The sequence below is a fragment of the Schistocerca nitens genome, chromosome 4 (genome assembly GCF_023898315.1).
Source record: "Schistocerca nitens isolate TAMUIC-IGC-003100 chromosome 4, iqSchNite1.1, whole genome shotgun sequence".
NCBI classification, from domain to species: Eukaryota; Metazoa; Arthropoda; class Insecta; order Orthoptera; family Acrididae; genus Schistocerca; species Schistocerca nitens.
Genome location: NC_064617.1, coordinates 484864014 through 484882143, shown reverse-complemented (window position 1 = coordinate 484882143; position 18130 = coordinate 484864014). Strand labels below are relative to the sequence as shown.

The 18130-nt window shown below is 41.1% G+C and overlaps 1 protein-coding gene across 2 annotated transcripts in view; it reads right to left on the bottom strand.

Moving 5' to 3' along the window:
- The window catches only part of LOC126251445 (cyclin-dependent kinase 14), a 525593-nt gene that overhangs the window by 24949 nt on the left and 482514 nt on the right, over positions 1-18130 (bottom strand). For both annotated transcript variants that reach the window (XM_049951872.1, XM_049951871.1), the window contains 4 exons: positions 7527-7618; positions 7131-7305; positions 6478-6664; positions 4123-4337 (listed from right to left, as the gene is read on the bottom strand). In XM_049951872.1, the coding sequence (XP_049807829.1) occupies positions 4123-4337; positions 6478-6664; positions 7131-7305; positions 7527-7618 (669 nt within the window). The remainder of the gene's footprint in view (positions 1-4122; positions 4338-6477; positions 6665-7130; positions 7306-7526; positions 7619-18130) is intronic.

Below are 18130 nucleotides of genomic sequence, written 5' to 3'. Positions count from 1 at the left end.
TGTTGGTGTAATGGTTCAGGAATTCCGGACTGGAGCAGATTCGTTTGACACACACACACACACACACACACACACACACACACACACACACACACAAAACATACTGAATTGAAAATGGTACACTACAAACTTCACAAAGTAGTGGATCCTCATGTCGGAGGAGGAAACTGTGCATTAGTGGGTAATGTCCTATGCCCAGTTTGGTGTGGTTCACTTCAATTCCAGTACACCTGCGTGGTAGATTTAAGTGATGGCAGTTTGTTGTCCATCAGTTCCAACCATTTGGTTTCCAAATGATGCATGGCTCTTCTTTGAACAAGAAGACAATAGTGCCAGTGGACAGCACATCAATGCACAACAACATCCCTACATGCTGCTTTGTCAGCTGCACCATTTCCCTGTCTCCCGATACACCAAGGTACCCAGCAAAAGATCATCTCCTTGCCTCTGTGTTGTATCGACTGAAGTGTCATTTGTGATCTGAATCAACTGGTCTACTGGATACATTTGGTCGACAGTGTAGAACTAGTCAGAACAGACGAGAAACTTCATACTTAACTTCACACTTCACACTTCATAGTGTGATGCCTCTGAATCCACTCCAGTGCCATTCTAATGTCTGTATCAGAATTTGGAAAGTATTACACAAGGCATAGTATGAAAACCCTATAGCGGAAAACAGCTTCCCTTGCTGGAAGCCATCCATATACAAAATGATAAAACTGCGATACATACTTTAAGGAAACAGGTTTGTAAAAACCTGATGCGGAACAAGAGTTTTCTTGTACTGTATGAATCTTAAACTCACTTTTGCACTCTGAAGATGCGATGCAGGCAATTTGTTCTTTCCCTGGCTGCATATTTGGAGCAATGAGCCAGTCAGTAGCACAAATCCCAAATGGCTTGGTCACATGGGGTTGATTCCTGAACAGCCACTCAAAGTTGGGATGAACTGCCATTCTAAATGTCAATGAGACAATTCTACGATTTTAAGGGCCTGTTGAGCTAGGAAAAGGCACTCCTCAATATGGAACAGTGGTCCTGCAGGTTCTGCACACAGACTTTGAACTGTGCTGGTCTGATAGGCTCCAGTTGATATCCAAATCCTCTCATGGTGGAAAGTATCTAACACCTTGAGAGAAGTAGTGTGTGCTGAGCAATGAACTATCTGAGAAATGTCCTGGGTGAGATTCTGTCAGCTCCCCAAGCCATTCTGCTGAGGCATTTCAAAATATTCATTAAGTTGATGCTCTTTGTTCATAGGTCTTTCAGGTGCAGGAGCCAAGTTAATTTGGTGTCAAATAGTAAGACAGCAATTGCACATTGTACTTAATATTTAAAATATTGTTCACCATTGTGAGCTTTAGTTGGTTAAAACTTCAATGAGCACAGTTAAAACTGAAAAGGAGTCTTGTGTAGTGATAAACTAAAACCAGTTTTACTTGGCCAAGCTTCAAGCCTCCCGATGGTCAATCGTAGTTGGCTCATTGTATCTTAAGATTAGAGCAAGAGGAGAAGATTGCAAAGTCATCCACAAATGAAGATCATTTAAATGGGCTCCTGACTGCAGAAGAGATGCCATTGATAGCAGTTGTAAACAATGTGACACTGAGTACACTGCCTTGGAAGACACCCACTCTCCTGAATAAAGCAGTAACACAGTTCAGCACTAACATGATAAATAACTCTCAAGGAAGGATTGGATAAGAAGAGGCAGGTATACAGGTAGTTCCCATTCATGAAGTTTGTGCTGGATGCTGTACCTACAAGAGGTATCTTTTGCTTTCTGAAGATCAAAAAACGTATTGGCCAAATGGTTTCAGCATAATGAAGACTCCTGTATCACCTCTCCAGTAGAATTATGGTGTCAAGGGCAAAATGATAGCACTTGAATCCACACTGGGAATGACAGAGGTGACCTCAGGATTCGAGGAGCCAGACGAGACAGCAGTTGACCATGCCCTTAAAGGCCCTACTCATAAAACTGGTAAGAGGTACACTCTAGTACAGCACGATCCTTGCTTGATTAATACCTCTTTCTAAATTAATACCTCTTTCTAAAAGGCTGGGAGTACTGTCCATCAAACCACATCTGACTGAAACAAAACAGAAGCTTGCCTTTGGCTTCAGAGCACAGAAGACTTGAGCGTGGCATAATGAATCTGATCCAGCCCTGTAGCGTATGTCTGGCTGCAGACAGAGCTGAATTCAGCTTTCACATGGAGAATGAAAGATTGCAGACCACATCATCACACGAGATGATGTGGAGCATCCTCCTCTCCAGTCCTGTAGAAAATCTGCACCTCAACTGTTTGTCTGAATGAGGCATTGACAGTACAAAAGTGTTCAACTAAAGCCCAAGTCATGTCTTCTTGTGCCAACAAGGCCAGAAGAGGAGGTTTCTCATCTTTGCCTGAACACCGCCTTACTTATGACAAAACTATCAGTTAAAGTGGACCGATTAACTAAAGTTGTGAATTCCTTCCAGGAGTTTCTCTTCTGTTCTTTATCACTCACTTTGCTTGCACTCTCAAAGAGCCAAAGACATGAAGATTTTCTGTAGTTGCAGGTGTCTAAATTTCTGCAAAGTGTGTGCCTGGCTCAGATTGTCAAGTGACATTCTTTGTCCCATCAGGAAACAAGCCATCATCTGAGGTGGTTGCTAGATGGGGGAACTGGAATCAGCAGCAGCATGGTTGGTCACAGAGATAATATGGTCCACCATCTCCTGGGTACATTCCATTCATTCAAAGATGGCCTCCTGACTGTACTGCAACAAATTTGCCTTTTGAAGCATCCACTTTGCAGTCTCCTGTCGACTGCCGTCCGAGTCAGCAGGTGGGTTCACACGAGACAGTGGTCACTGGAATGCAAATTTGTGACCACTTCCCACTGAAATGAGTCACCAATAGTTGGGGAGAAAAAATGAAGGTAAGTGGTTGAAAAAGATCCTGTAGCTGTAGAGAAGTGTGTCATCTGACCAGATTTCAAAAGGCAGATGCACACTAAATGGACAAGGTTCTCAATAATTTGACTCCTGGGCATGTGGTAACTGAGCCCCACAGCACATTGTGAGCAATGAAGCCCTCAATAATGAGGTATGGGCAGCGGAGTTTCCAAAAGAGGTCTGTCGGTGCCTCAGATCCTAGAAGCTTAGCTGCTTGGTGTGACTTGGCAATTTCAACAAGAGTTATTCTGTTATGGAGTTATTAAATACTTTAAGGACCCACCAATATCCAAGAATGCTTTAAAATATAGAAAGGGGAGGCCTTTCCTAATGTTCCCTCTGTTCTCTCAATAACAATGAAAATGTTACAACAGACTCGTGCCCTGTTTTTGTAATTCTGACTTGGATGGACTGACCTTCCAAGCTCTCTTTGTTGGGTAGGTGTCAGTACTACCTGATGGTACACACATCCTGTCAGGAGCAGATCTGAGTTGAGATATCTCCATGGGAATCCCACAAGCCGCTATGCCCCAGATGTTGCCCGCTAGAGGCTGTGTTACTTTCCTGTAGAAAACTGTCATGGGAGACGAGACTTAGCATTGCCAATATGAACCTACCACAAAATTACGAAGTGCAGAAATTCACATGAAGGGTCAATGCTTTGTTGATGTAACCAACATTCAAACCAAAGTAATAAGTGAGTTCTATAACATCCCAATGGAGGACTTTTCTGACAGTTTCTCAGGGTTGTGCGAATTTTTTGAGCTTATGGGGTATCCCACAAGGACATGCTAGATGTAAGACCTGCCTCCATACACTTACCTAGCACATCCTATTCTAGTTGTGTCACAGGCATGTAATATCCATCACAGGCAGTGCCTTGTGCGGAAGTGGGCATGTCATATAATCATTGTTGTACCCTTGCACAGCCCTTTACATAGGTATCATCACTTAGATGAATGGTGGCAGTCAAACTGCAATGAAGAGTTTTACTGAATACCCAATGGCAGGAAATGGCACTGAGCATAACTTTTTTTTACTTCAGTGGCTGCTTCACTACTCATTTGATCTGTATCTTTATCTTTACTGTGGTATACTTACAGGATACAGTTCTTGAAGAATAACATTTGTAGGAAAAAAATATATTTACCATAAAAAGAAGATTAGACACTGACCTTGAAAATTTTATCCAGCTGGTCATACGTATCCCGAACTCCCGGGAACGTAGGTACACCTGTGATCATTTCAACAAATATACATCCAACACCCCACATATCTAATGAGGTGGAATACTCTGTACTGCCAAGCAACACATCTGGTGGACGATACCACAGAGTGACTACTTCATGGGAGTAGGTGTGTGAGGGCACAGATTTTGCACGGGCAAGGCCTGTAATAGACATGTTTATTATACATATGAATATATTTGATAAAAACTAACACAGTAATAAGCTGGAAATTATAGAATGTACCAAAAGAGATCCTGGTATGGCGAGTGGAGGCTACTGGTAGTTATCACTGACTGACTTTTCTTCCTTTGTCTGAAGGTGTTTCTATAGCTACTTTGGAACAACTAAAGATTGTTATTCACGCCCACAGCCAGGAAAAAAGCAAGTGTAAAACATTAGTATTAGATCTCTCAACTTTATATTTCAAATTGCCACACTTTTTTTGCGAATTTCTGTCCTGATTTTGTACTGAAATTAAATTTTGTTACTATTGGTGACATTTAGTTTTGTACCTAGTCACACTCAAAGAGATCAAGCACTAAAATATCCACACTTGCCAACTGCTCGTGATGTGTGGTCACCTGGTATGGGGAATGGGAGAGTGGGTGCCACTGCCCGTAGGACAAGGACTATCCAGAAACTAACATGGATTTTCATGTAACGTGAGAAATAGCGGAAGGAATGGGACAGCTGTTGCATTGACTCGTTCCCTAGGTCAGTGTTCTTAGAGTGAAATAGTGAGAAAGACACATTTCTTCTCATTTACCTACAGTAACCATCAAAAATAAACACTGTATCTGAAAATCTCTAACTCTGAAATTCACTCCATGTAATGCAGCTTTAAGTGGAAAAAAAAAGAAATCTCAAATCTTTTGGCTTGCATCACAGAATTTGGGCTGTATGTGGGTCAAAGGTAACAAGTGAAGGAAAATTTTGCGAGAACCAGCATTTAACGAGATCTCAATTTGACAACTTTCTGCTGATTTCTGCGCAAATGTTCTCCAGATGATCATGACTAAATAGTTACGGTAACATAAGGTCTGTGCTCAGTGGGTCCCACAATTTCTGAGAAAAACTAAATCCATTCTTTATCTGATTCTCTCTTATTTATTGATTAGTTAGTTACAATACGGAAATAGAAGGTTCACCAAATAGAATTGTTACTGGGGAAGAATTTCTGATATTAATGCAAAGAAAACAGTGCAGTCAGTGATGACAAAACACCCTGCCTCACCCAACAAGAAAGCATATGAAGTTGTCACCATGCAATGTAACAACTACAATTTTTTAATTTTTTTTTTTTTTATGGTACAGGAATACAATGCAGGGGACAGAATATAAAGATAACGTTTGCGTAATTCATTTCAAACTCTTGTACCCAATTATAATTTTAGTTTCAAAGCATTCTTACACACAACAAATTGGTATCTTCCTGCCATCCATATCATAATTACCAACCACATAAATACAGTTTCATAGGAATGATACCTTAAACTATTTTTCTTCAGACGTATTAAAAGCAGTGAAATAACTGAAATTATTAAACAGTGGAAAGTCACATGATGGGATAGACCCATGGCTGTTCTACTTGTGACTGTAACCTAGTCAATCACAAAACATTTTTGGTTACAATAACGTCACTGACAAATAATTTTGGTCCTTGCTAGTTCTAATGTGCATCATCAGTTATTCCTGTACTGACATTTACCTGACATTTAGGTAACAACAATATTAGAAGGACAAATTGCTACTTACTACATATAAGTGCCACAGTTCCAGACAGGCACAATTAAAAGACTGCCGAGTCTTCATACTTAGTTACATTCATTTTACTAGCATGTTCTAAACATTAAAACTGATATTTCCTGTTTTATAATCATAAGATGCACATTGCTGACATGGTTTCTTGTAATTGAAAGTTGCCAGAAAGGGCAATATATTATAATGTATTTTGAAGACAGAAGTGAACAGGGATGAGACAGGCATGGGGACACTAATTTTATACAACAAATTTAATTTAGTTACAGTTTCCCAAGAGTTTATTACTACATCTGCAATTTCTGCAGAAAATGGAGAATTGGAAAAGTTTAATGCGGAATATAAATTTCAGAAGTTCACATGTCTTGCTATCTTCTTTTATGGTATTTCCACGTTTTGCTTCTGACTTTATTTCAGTGTTTTGATCAGAAAAGTTCAACTTCTTAGAATTTCTAATGCAGTTTTCTTGGATTCTTTAGTAGTTTTATAATGATAGAATACTTAAATATTACATTAGAAATAAGACAGTAAACATTTTCATACCAAAGTCAGCTAATTTGAGCTCTCCTATCTCACTGATGAGAAGATTTTGAGGTTTGACATCACGGTGCAGGACACGACGGCGATGGCAGTAAGCCAAGCCACGAAGTAGTTGAAAAAGGAACAGTCGCACATTGCGTGGCTCCAGCCCACCGCTATGCTTCTCCATATACTGAGAGAGGTCAGTGTGCTGTGACGGAAATTTGTAAATTTCAGGAATATTAGTAGAATGAACAACAACTAAAATTTTTGTGCAATTAGAAACTATGCTGTTACTTTTGTTGCAAAAACTCAATTACATTATGGTACCAACACAAACACAATACAGTTAAATATGATTCTGAAGAAGGTAGTTGAAGGTGTATAATCCAGGTGAAACCGCAGCCATTCCATTACTGAATATAAACAGTACAATAACAATAACTTAAGGATGGAAACAATTAACAAACCATAGGAAAGGCAACCATTTGTGACTAAGTACCCTGTGTGTGAAAATACACACATCAACCGAATATAGGTACTCACGTTTCCTCACTTATTTATTATAAAGATAGAGGAATACTTGAGAACAACCAGAGTTTGTGTTTCCCTTTACCAGTATTTGCCTTAGCAAAGTGCAACTCTGAGGATGGAAAACAAACAATTACGCCACTTACCACATATTCAAAAACAAATGTAAGTGTCTCCCGCGTGTGCACAATATCGTGCAATGTTACTATATTGCAGTGCTTCAACTCCTTAAGCAGAGATGCCTCTCTTATGGCTGTGAAAGGGGCACCTTCCTGCTCTTGTAATCTGATCTCCTTTAAGGCCACAACTTGGTTCGTCAGGCTGAAAAATGAAAAAACACAAAGAAATCTTTATGAACAACAGTACTGACCAAATTTATGTTGGGGTTTATACATAGTTACATATCAGTATCATAGTGACAAAATATGATTTTATTACTACTTAGAATTAAGTGTTAATATACTGTGGAAAAAGAATAAAATTGTAAAGTAGTAAAAAATTATACAGTGACAAAGTATAACAAAAAGATTCTCACAACTTACTTGCTGTAACCTTTGAAGACAGTCGCATATGATCCCTCTCCCAGCTGTTCCAGTTTAATGTACGCCTCTGACTTGCCAAAAGGCGAATCACCCTGCAATGGACAATCACGGAGTTGAGTATAGAGTGAAGATTACATCACATATTTGCTACATTAAATGTAAGAGCAGAATAAAACACAGTAAAACCCACACAAGATGCATTTAAACTCAGCAATATTGCAACCAAGTGTTCCCTGCTGGCATCTGAAACATTCAACGGTGCAAGGAGGAAGATTGAAGAAATGTTGTGAACCTATTTTCACATTACATTTCGAGAGGATATGACCACATACGTTCCTGGAATACAAAGACTGACTCTTTGCCAGTGCATGCTCAGAAAGCTCAAGGTGCCACAATGACCCATACTGAAGTCTCACCCTAGTCCTCAAAGCCAAAAAGCTAAGCAACAGCATTGGATGTAATTGTGTGCTGCATGTTGTATTACCAAACTACAAATACCGAATAGGACAAAGAGGGGATTGAGAATGCATATACGAGTGAAAATGGGAACACATTGTCACAGGATGGTTGTACTCACGAGAATGCATCACAGAAATGCTGAAAAACTAACTGGCAGACACTTGAATATATACTGCATGTGTCTCACAAAAACCTACTTACAAACTTTCACTCATCAGTATGACTTGAGGAAATTTAGGAATCACTCCAGTAAAAACGGCAAAGACAAAATTATATTAATTACAGCTCCATAAGAAAATGGAATGGAAATAAAACTCTAATATGATGTACAATGGCAGATATCCTTCACCATGAATTTTACAGTGGTTTGCAGAGTACGATTACAGAAGTATATGCGGAACAGTCGAGCATGTTTGGAGGTAGCCTCAGGCTGGTTATAACTAACCTTGTGTTTAGATATGAGTCTGCTGGAATGTGGCAGATCTATAGCTTCTTCAGATACATGATCTGGTTCACTCAACAAGCTATAATTGGGACTTATGGTTAAAGTGAAGATCGAAACCGGTGCAACTTAACTTCAGTCTCATATTCAGATATTTAACTCACTCTCTTGTGATGGCACACAACTTTCAGATACTCTATTCTAATTTTTGGTGTAACAGGTTTCCATCACACACACACACACACACACACACACACACACACACACACACACACACACACACACACACACACACACACACACACAGAGAGAGAGAGAGAGAGAGAGAGAGAGAGAGAGAGAGAGAGAGAGAGAGAACATACACTGAGATTTCCCGTCAATTTTCTGGTTTAAATTCCAAACCTATCTGCAGTGTCTCATTGAGTGAGGGCATGTAATACTGTTGATGGTGATTCATCCGCTGAATAGGGACGTTAATCTCGACGGCCAGCACAGTGCTAATCCATACCAGTACGCTGTGTTTTTATACATATTTGTGAATACAGAAGCTGCACAGACCTTGGTTAAAAATGATGAAAAATATTAGCAATGTGTTTTGAAAGTTTATAAAAGTAAAATTGTATGTTTCACAAAAAGCAGGGAAGTAATGCCCTACGACTACAGCACCCATGTATCGCTACTGTAGGGATCGTGGAGACGAAATTAGACTCATTACAGCACGAACAGAGGCATTTAAACAGTCATTCTTCCCGCGCTACATATGCACTTGGAACGGGAAGAAAATCCACCATTTAGTAACATGCCAAGCACCCTCTGCCATGCACTTCACATTGGTTTGCAACGTGTGGATGAAGATGTAGATAAACGCGATGCTATGCAATCGAAATGGCGACTGAAAATTTGTGGCAGAAGTCGTCTTCGGTAGCCTAATGCCGAAAAGCACAACAAGACCAGGTTCGAGTACGGGTCCTGACACACAGTTGTCTCCCATCATTTAACATATGTAGGCTACGTGACGGAATCAGGTTTCATCTGGTCCCTCCACTGCAACCACGCCACAGTACGCCCGCTCATCATCCACACAAAACTGAAACTTCTTAGAAGTAAGCACTAAGATCACGGCAGTCAACTTCCAGTAAGACTTCCCATCGGTTTGCAGCACAGTTCTTGAACATATTCTCACTTCGGATACAGTGAACTTCCTTGACACGAAAGAGCTTCTGTCCACAAATCAGCACGGTTTTAGAAACATTTACATCTACATGGTTACTCTGCAATTCACATTTAAGTCCCTGGCAGAGGGACTACTCTACCATTCCACTCTCGAATGGCGCGTGGGAAAAAGGAACACCTAAATCTTTCCGTTCGAGCTGATTTATTTTATTATGATGATCATTTCTCCCTGCGTAGGTGGGTGTCAACAGAATATTTTCGCATTCAGAAGAGAAAGTTGGTGATTCAAATTTCGTAAATAGATCTCGCCGCAAAGAAAACCGCCTTTGTTTCAGTGACTGCCACCCCAACTCGCGTATCACATCAGTGGCACTCTCACCCCTATTGCACGATAACACGAAACGAGTTGCCCTTCTTTGCACTTTTTCGATGTCCTCCGTCAATCCTACCTGGTAAGGATCCCATATCACGCAGCAATATTCCAGCAGCGAATGGACAAGCGTAATGTAGGCTGTCTGTTTAGCGGGTTTGTCGCATCTTCTAAGTGTTCTGCCAACAAAGCGCAGTCTTTGTTTCGTCTTCCCCACAATATTATCTATATGGTCTTTACAATTTAAGTTGCTCGTAATTGTAATTCCTAGTTTTTTAGTCGAATTGACAGACCTTAGGTTTGTGCGATTTATCATATACCCAAAATTTATCGGATTTCTTTTAGTACCCATGTGGATGACCTCGCACTTTTCTTTGTTTAGTGCTAATTGCCACTTTTCGCACCATACAGAAATTCTCTCTAGATCATTTTGTAATTGGAATTGATCGTATGATGACTTTACTAGACAGTAAATTACAGCGTCATCTGCAAACAATCTAAGGGGGCTGCTCAGATTATCACCTTATTTATATAAATCAGGAACAGCAGAGGGCCTATGACACTATCTTGCGGAACGCCAGATATCACTTCTGTTCTGTTCGATGATTTACCGTCTATCACTACGAACTGTGACCTCTTTGTGAGGAAATCACAATTCCAGTCACAGAACTGAGACGATACTCCCTATGCACACAATTTGATTAACAGTCGCTTGTGAGGAACGGTTCAAAAGCCTTCTAGAAATCTAGGAATATGGAATCGATCTGAGGTCCCTTGTCGACAGCGCTCATTACTTCATGGGAATAAAGAGCTAGCCGTGTTGCACAAGAACGGTATTTTCTGAATGCGTATTGGTTATGTATCAATAAGTCATTTTCTTCAAGGTGATTCATAATGTTCGGGTACAGTATATGCTCCAAAATCCTACGGCAAATTGAGGTCAGTGATATGGGTCTGTAATTCAATGGGTTACTCGTATTTCCTTTCTTGAATATTGGTGTGACATGTGTAACTTTCCAGCCTTTAGGTATAGACCTTTCATCAAGTGAGTGGTTGTATATGATTGCTAAGAAAGGCGCTATTGTGTCTGCATACTCTGAAAGGAACCTGATTGGCACACCACCTGGACCGGAAGACTTGTCTGCCTTAAGTGATTTGAGTTGTTTCACAACACCTAAGATATCTACGAGGGCTATTCCGAAAGTAAGGTCCGATAGGTCGCGAAATGGAAACCACGGTAAAAATCAAAAATGTTTTATTTGCAACAGTTAGATACACCTTGCAGCTACTTATCTCCATAGTCGCCGACCCGACTTAGACGTGTATCGTAGCGTTGTACCAACTTTCCCATACCCTCGCTATAGAAGGCAGCCGCCAGTGCTCTCCGCCAATTCTCTACGCTGGCCTACGGCTCGTTGTCTTGTGCCGAAATGTTGTCTTCATAACCAGCGGTTCATGTGACCTGAGCTGAAACTCAGAGGGAGACAATTACGGGCTGTATTGTGGGTAATCTCACATTTCCATTTGAAAACGATGCAGGAGCATCTTCATTGCCCCTGCAGAATGCGGCTGAGAATTGTCTTGAAGACGAAACAGCACGACAGTTATGTAATGTTAGCTGCATAGCTTCAGGGGAAATTTCTCACCAGGCCCCCGTACTTGGCGGCAGACACTATTTTCTAGACATCTTTACGCACTCACTGCGAGCTCAGAAATGAGAAGAGCGACGTGATGCTAACTGGGGTTATACTAGAGACACTACCCAACACATCTGTGCAAAGCTTTATCGGATTTTCATAGTCGTTTCCATTTCGTGACCGATCGGACCTTACTTTCGGAATAGCCCTCGTACATTTATGTCACTCATGCTAACAGCCGTTCTGGTTTCGAATTCTGGAATATTTACTACTACTTCTTTCGTGAAGGAATTACGGAAAACTGTATTTAGTAACTCCACTTTAGTGGCACCACCATCGACACCATTTCCAGCGCTATCGCGCAGTGATGGTATTGACTGTTTTTTTGCCACTGGTGTAATTTACATAAGACCAGAATCTCTCTGGGTTTTCTACCATATTTTATTTTGAGACCATATTTCATTGTGGAAACTATTAAAAGCATCTCGCATTGACGTCCGCGCGAAATTTCGAGCTTCCGTGAAACTTAGCCAGTCTTGGGGATTTTCCGTTCTTCTGAATTTGGCATGCTTTTTTCGTTGCTTCTGCAACTGTGTTCTGACGTGTTTTGTGTACCATGGTGAACCAGTCCCGTCTCTTATTAACTTATGCGGTATGAATGTATGAATCTATCTATTGCTGCCGATACTGTATCTTTGAATTTGAGCCGTATCTGGTCTACACTTACATAATTGGCTTGGAAGGAATGGAGACACTCTTTTAGGAAGGCATCAAGCGAATTTTTATCTGCTGTTATAAATAGATATATTTTGCGTTTTGGTTGATATGGTTTTGAGCCCCGCTACAATGACCTTGTGTTCACTAATCCATGTATCCCTCATGACGCTCTCTATTAGATCAGGATTATTTGTGGCTAAAAGGTCAAGTGTGTTTTCGCAACCATTTACAATTCGTGTGGGCTCATGAACTAATTGTTCAAAGTGAGAAAACATTTAGTACAATTTCGGAAGAGGTTTTCTGTCTACCACCGGCTTTGAACATGTATTTTCGCTGATAAAAGTCTCCAACAATTATAACTGTATGAGTAGGATCCTTATTTGTGATGAGATTCAAGTTTTCTTTGAGCCGTTCAGCTATTATATCATCTGAGCCTGGGGTCGGTAGAAGGAGCCAATTATTTTTGATACGGCTGTTGAGTATAACCCTACCCATAATAATTCGCAAGAACTATATTTCAGCTTCACTACAAATAAACTACTACCAACAGACACAAACACCCCACCACCTACTTTATTTAATCTATCCTTTCTAAACACGTTTTGCGCCTCTGTAAAAATTTCGGCATAATTTATCTCCGGCTTTAGCCAGCTTTCTGTTCCTATAACGATTTCAGCTTCAGTGCTTTCTAGAAGCGCTAGAAGCTCTGGTACTTTTCCAACACAGTTTCGACAATTTACAACTACAATACCGACTGTTGCTTCGTCGATTCTCGCAAGTCGAGGAATCGGCTGCCTACACGGTCGCAGAACCGTCTGAGCCTCTGATTCAGACCCTCCACTCGGCTCTGTACCAAAGGTCCGCAATCGGTTCTGTCGACGATGCTGCAGATGGTCAGCTCTGCCTTCATCTCGATAGCAAGACTGGCAGTCTTCACCAACTCAGCAGAGAGAATCTCTTCCGATCCATAGCGACACATATCATTAGTGCCGACATGAGCCACCACCTGCAGTTGGCTGCACCCTGTACCCTTCATGGCATCCGGAAGGACCCTTCCCACATCCTGGATGACTCCCCCCGGTATGCACACGGAGTGCACACTGGTTTTCTTCGCGTCCTTAGCTGCCATATCCCTAAGGGGCTCCATCACCCGCCTAACATTGGAGCTCCCAATGACAAGCAATCCCACCCTCTGCGCTCGTGCGAAACTCAGCTCGCCCCCCCCCCCCCCCCCTCTTGTTATAACCTGCGAGGTATTGATGAAGGGCAACAGGCAGATACCATACTCCTAGATTTGTGTAAAGCTTTTGACATGGTGCCCACCTGCTGACAGTTGATCATGGAATAGGTTCCCACATACGCATAGGGCAGTTTCATCTTCAGTAACAGAACCCAGTATGTTGTCAACGACGGCGAGCGTTCATCAGAGGCATGGGTATCGTCAGGAGTGCCCCCAGGGAAGTATGAGAAGACAATTGTTTTCTTTATACATAAATTAACCGACCGGCCGGTGTAGCAGGAATCCGTGACTGTTTGCTGAGGACGCTGTGGTGTACGGGAAGCTGTCAAATGGCTCTGAGCACTATGGGACTCAACATCTTAGGTCATAAGTCCCCTAGAACTTAGAACTACTTAAACCTAACTAACCTAAGGACCTCACACACACCCATGCCCGAGGCAGGATTCGAACCTGCGACCGTAGCAGTCCCGCGGTTCCGGACTGCAGCGCCAGAACCGCACGGTCAACGCGGCCGGCGGGAAGCTGTCGTTGAGTGACTAAAGAGATACAAGATAACAGACAACATTTCTAATTGGTGTGGTGAATGGCATCTAGCTCTAAATGTAGAAAAATTTAAGTTAATGCAGGTGAGTAGGAAAAACCATCCTGTAATGTTGGTATACAGCATTGGTGGCGTGCTGCTTGACATGTCGATTAAACATCTAGGCGTAACGTTGCAAAGCTTTATGAACTGTAACGAGGATGTAGCAGGGAAGGCGAATGGTCGACTTCGGTTTATTGGGAGAATGTTAAGGAAATATGGTTCATTGTACAGGCGGCCATATGTAGAGCAAGAGTGCGACCCAGTACTGCTCGAGTGTTTGGGATCCGAACAGGTCGGTTTAAAGAATGACATAGAAGCTATGCAAATGGTAATCTTGGGGAGAAGGCGACATTCTTTTGGAGGAACTGAGTAAATTTAGGGAACCGGCATTTGTAGCCGACAGCAGAGCGATTCTATTGTAGCCAACGTACATACTGCAGTTTTTAAACGCTCTATTCATAAATAATGCAGACATTAAATTGCACTCGCGCCACCTAGGTCTGAAGATGTGCACGAAATTCCTCACAATTAGCTTTAGGAAATCCTTAATTTATATTATGAATTAAATTGATACAAGAACAAATGTTAATCAAACCTGTACGATGTTCACAAACGCAATTTACTTTTGTTCAGCCAATAAGTGATGTCATAAACACCACGCATTAAGTGCCATCTGGCGGTCTGTTTGCTTAAGATTTCCTAGGGCAGTTTCATCATTTTGGACTTGGTATGACAGTAAGTTGAGGAGATACTGTGTATCTGTATCGCAAAGATTCATTCTGCTTTCTGTTACTCATAACCTTCTTGTATTTTAGATAAGTGTCAAGTTTTATTATGCATCATTGTGTTCATAAAATTTCTGGTTGTTACTACATGCTCCTCATTGAGAATTTTTGCAGAACCTTTAAAAAATTGCGTAACACCGAAACGCATAGGAGATAATACGAGTTCCGTTCAAACAATTCCCGAAAATTCGTAATTTCGCGCCAACGGTGTGTTGGAGCGAAATGCGGTTGGCATACCTGCACACGCCTGTGCCAGAAGTTTCATTGTTTTATGTCTGTTGGTTATTGTTCAGCATTGTATTGTGTAGAACGTTGTCGCACAGTTTGCGAATTTCGAATTTAAGAGGGGCAACGCGTCTGCATTACATTTTGGGTGAAACTCATGAAAACCTTTACAGACACACACCAAATGATGCACGAAGCCTACGGTGGTAAGTGCTTAAGCCGTGTTACGAATGGTTCACACGTTTGAATGGCTGAACGGAAGTCAAAGACGATCCTCGTTCAGCACCACCTACCGACGTCGCCCATGTCAGGAGCGTCAAGGAAATTGTGGGTGCGAATCGAAAATTGACTTACCGAGAGATTGCAGTAGAATGTAACATTTCAGGTGGATCATTGAGAAGGAAACAGCCTGAAATGTGGCTTGACAATTCATGACTCTTGCATCACGATAACGCACCCACACATTCATCTATATTGCTACATGACTATTGCACAAAAAAAAACCATCACTGTGCTAACCTCATCCTCCATACTCTCTATACATGGACCCAAAGCTAAAAACTCCGTTCAAAGAACGAAGATTTGCAATGATAAACGAGATAAAAGAAAATTCGCAGACGGCGCTTCGCACAATCCAGCAAGACGCGTACCAAGACTGCTTCCGGAAGTGGAAACTGCGTTGGAAGCGGTGTATCAATGGTGGAGGAGAGTACTTCGAAGGAGACCGTGCACATTAAGTAACAGGTAAGCGTAGAAAAAATTTTTGGACTAAGTTCCGGAATTTTTTGAACAGACCTCGTGAAGTGAATAAAATACTGTGGTCAAGACAAATATAATTTAATTACAGGGCATAATCCTAAAGATGTAAAAGACGTCCAGATCTTGCACTCAGAGAAAAAAGGCTTTAACCTTAATATCTTCGACGAGCTCGAAATTTTTCAACACCTATCTCTGAAGGACGGTCTCATTCTTAACGAACAGTTGTAATTACAGAACAAAAACTTTTTTCAAGGTATAGGACCGCTAATTAAAATTGTCTGAATGGCAATACTCTCCTCAATGTTCGTTTTTCCTTCAAATCTTATGTTTTCTCCGTATATTACCTGAACTGTATTTTCTTCTGTAAAAAAAGATTTACGTTATGTCGTACACTGGTTCCTGTTTTGTTACCGGTAATGTTTAAAATTGCCCCTTTGCAATGCCTCATTTGCTCTAAGTTGTCTGTATTTCGATTACTTCCTGCTAGATAGCGCGAATCAGTTTCTGTGTACTCCTCGTGTCAGCATCGTCGTGATAGCCGTTTAATCTGACGGCGGCGGCTGTATTATGCCGCTCTTGGTAAGCGACCTTGCGGTTGTCATATTCCATGGTGTATTTTATCTGGCTGACAATTATGTTATATCTTTACATTTTAGTCTTTATTCCTACGACATTTGTTTGACGAGAGCACTTTTGCTCAAACGTTTTAAACCATGGCGTGATTCCAAGTAAGTAAATTCTGTTTTACGTAATTTATGAAAGTAATCCTATTAAGCGTATATTATCTCAACCCATGTCATATTTTTAGGTAATCCATGCAACTTTTTATTCTGATGAGTGCCCTAATGCAATCGAAACCGTGGTTAACTGACAAAATTTTGTGCAACCGAAGTGGCTGTATATATGACCTGTAATTAAATAGCGTACGGTTGTTGAATCACAGCCAATCAAATGTTTAAAATTTTTACAAATAGAATTATTAAACTTATTAACGTGTGATTGATTTCATCGTTCTGCTGACGACACTGCTCCCAACCAATAACACGTTTACCTATACCCATGTGCATTGTCTTACATTTGTCGATATTAGAAGACGTCACGCTTCTCTGTGCGAAGTGTTTTACCGCTGAGATTTTCTGATCTCTCTCTCTCGTCTGTGTCCAGTAAAATCACTAGTCAACGTTATTTTAGTGGTGCTTTTTTTAGTAGATAAGTTACATAAAGTGTAACCCTCTTAATCTGTCATGAAGTATAAGATAGGCGCGCGCACTTCGCTGCAGAGTGGCGCATTCGTTCTGGACGACCTTTTATATCTTCGCTACAATTGTATCGCGCTGTTTTAATTACGTTATTGATGTGTGTTATTTCTTTTGCATGTGTAATGAAATTATTCGCATCACACAGCTCCGCGACATATGCAAAGATTTGTCACTAGCGGCATAAACTGACGCTTCTGATCTCTTGAGTATCGCAGGACAGAACAGCAGCACAGCCTCCTAACATCACCTTCAGCTGTTGCGTGTCAAATGTTGGTGTGTACTCTAGCAGCTGCTCCGATATTTTTACAAGCTATTCAGACGCCGGTCATAAAAATGTTTTATTTCACTGCATACTACTTCTGTACCTACGAATTTCCGCGTATCAGTATACTGAGGTCTATCACTTGAAGTCTCACAATCATAGTCTCTATAAATTATCCACTCATATTCGTTAATGACTTTCCTAACGTAACCTGTATATGAGAAGCCGTAATTATCCCGAAGAGGGAGGAGGAGGAATAAGAACCTAGTACGCAAACCATCACGCTCCGGGGCATTGACCATCACTACTGTTAGTGCAGTTTAGGTACCTAAACCAGTGCGATCGGACCACCCGTCGGCAAACTTGCGTACTACTGATGTTACCTGTCCTTTCTATGTCGAAGTCTCGATAGCTGATCACAAGCCAGAGGAGAGGCAAGGAGACAGTTTTCTCGCGATTCTCTGTCAGAAATGTCAGTTCGTTGTAATTGACAAAGTCATCGAGTTAAACAGAACTGATATCTGGGTTCCCCATTTATGTGTTTCAGGCCATCTGCTGCTCCTAATCAATATCAATAATTTATGAGACAATCTTTAAGGCCCTCTTGGATTGTTTGCAGATGCTGTAGTTTACCGCCTAGTAAACTTATCAGATCAAAACATATTGCAAAATGATTTGGACATGGTATTTCTA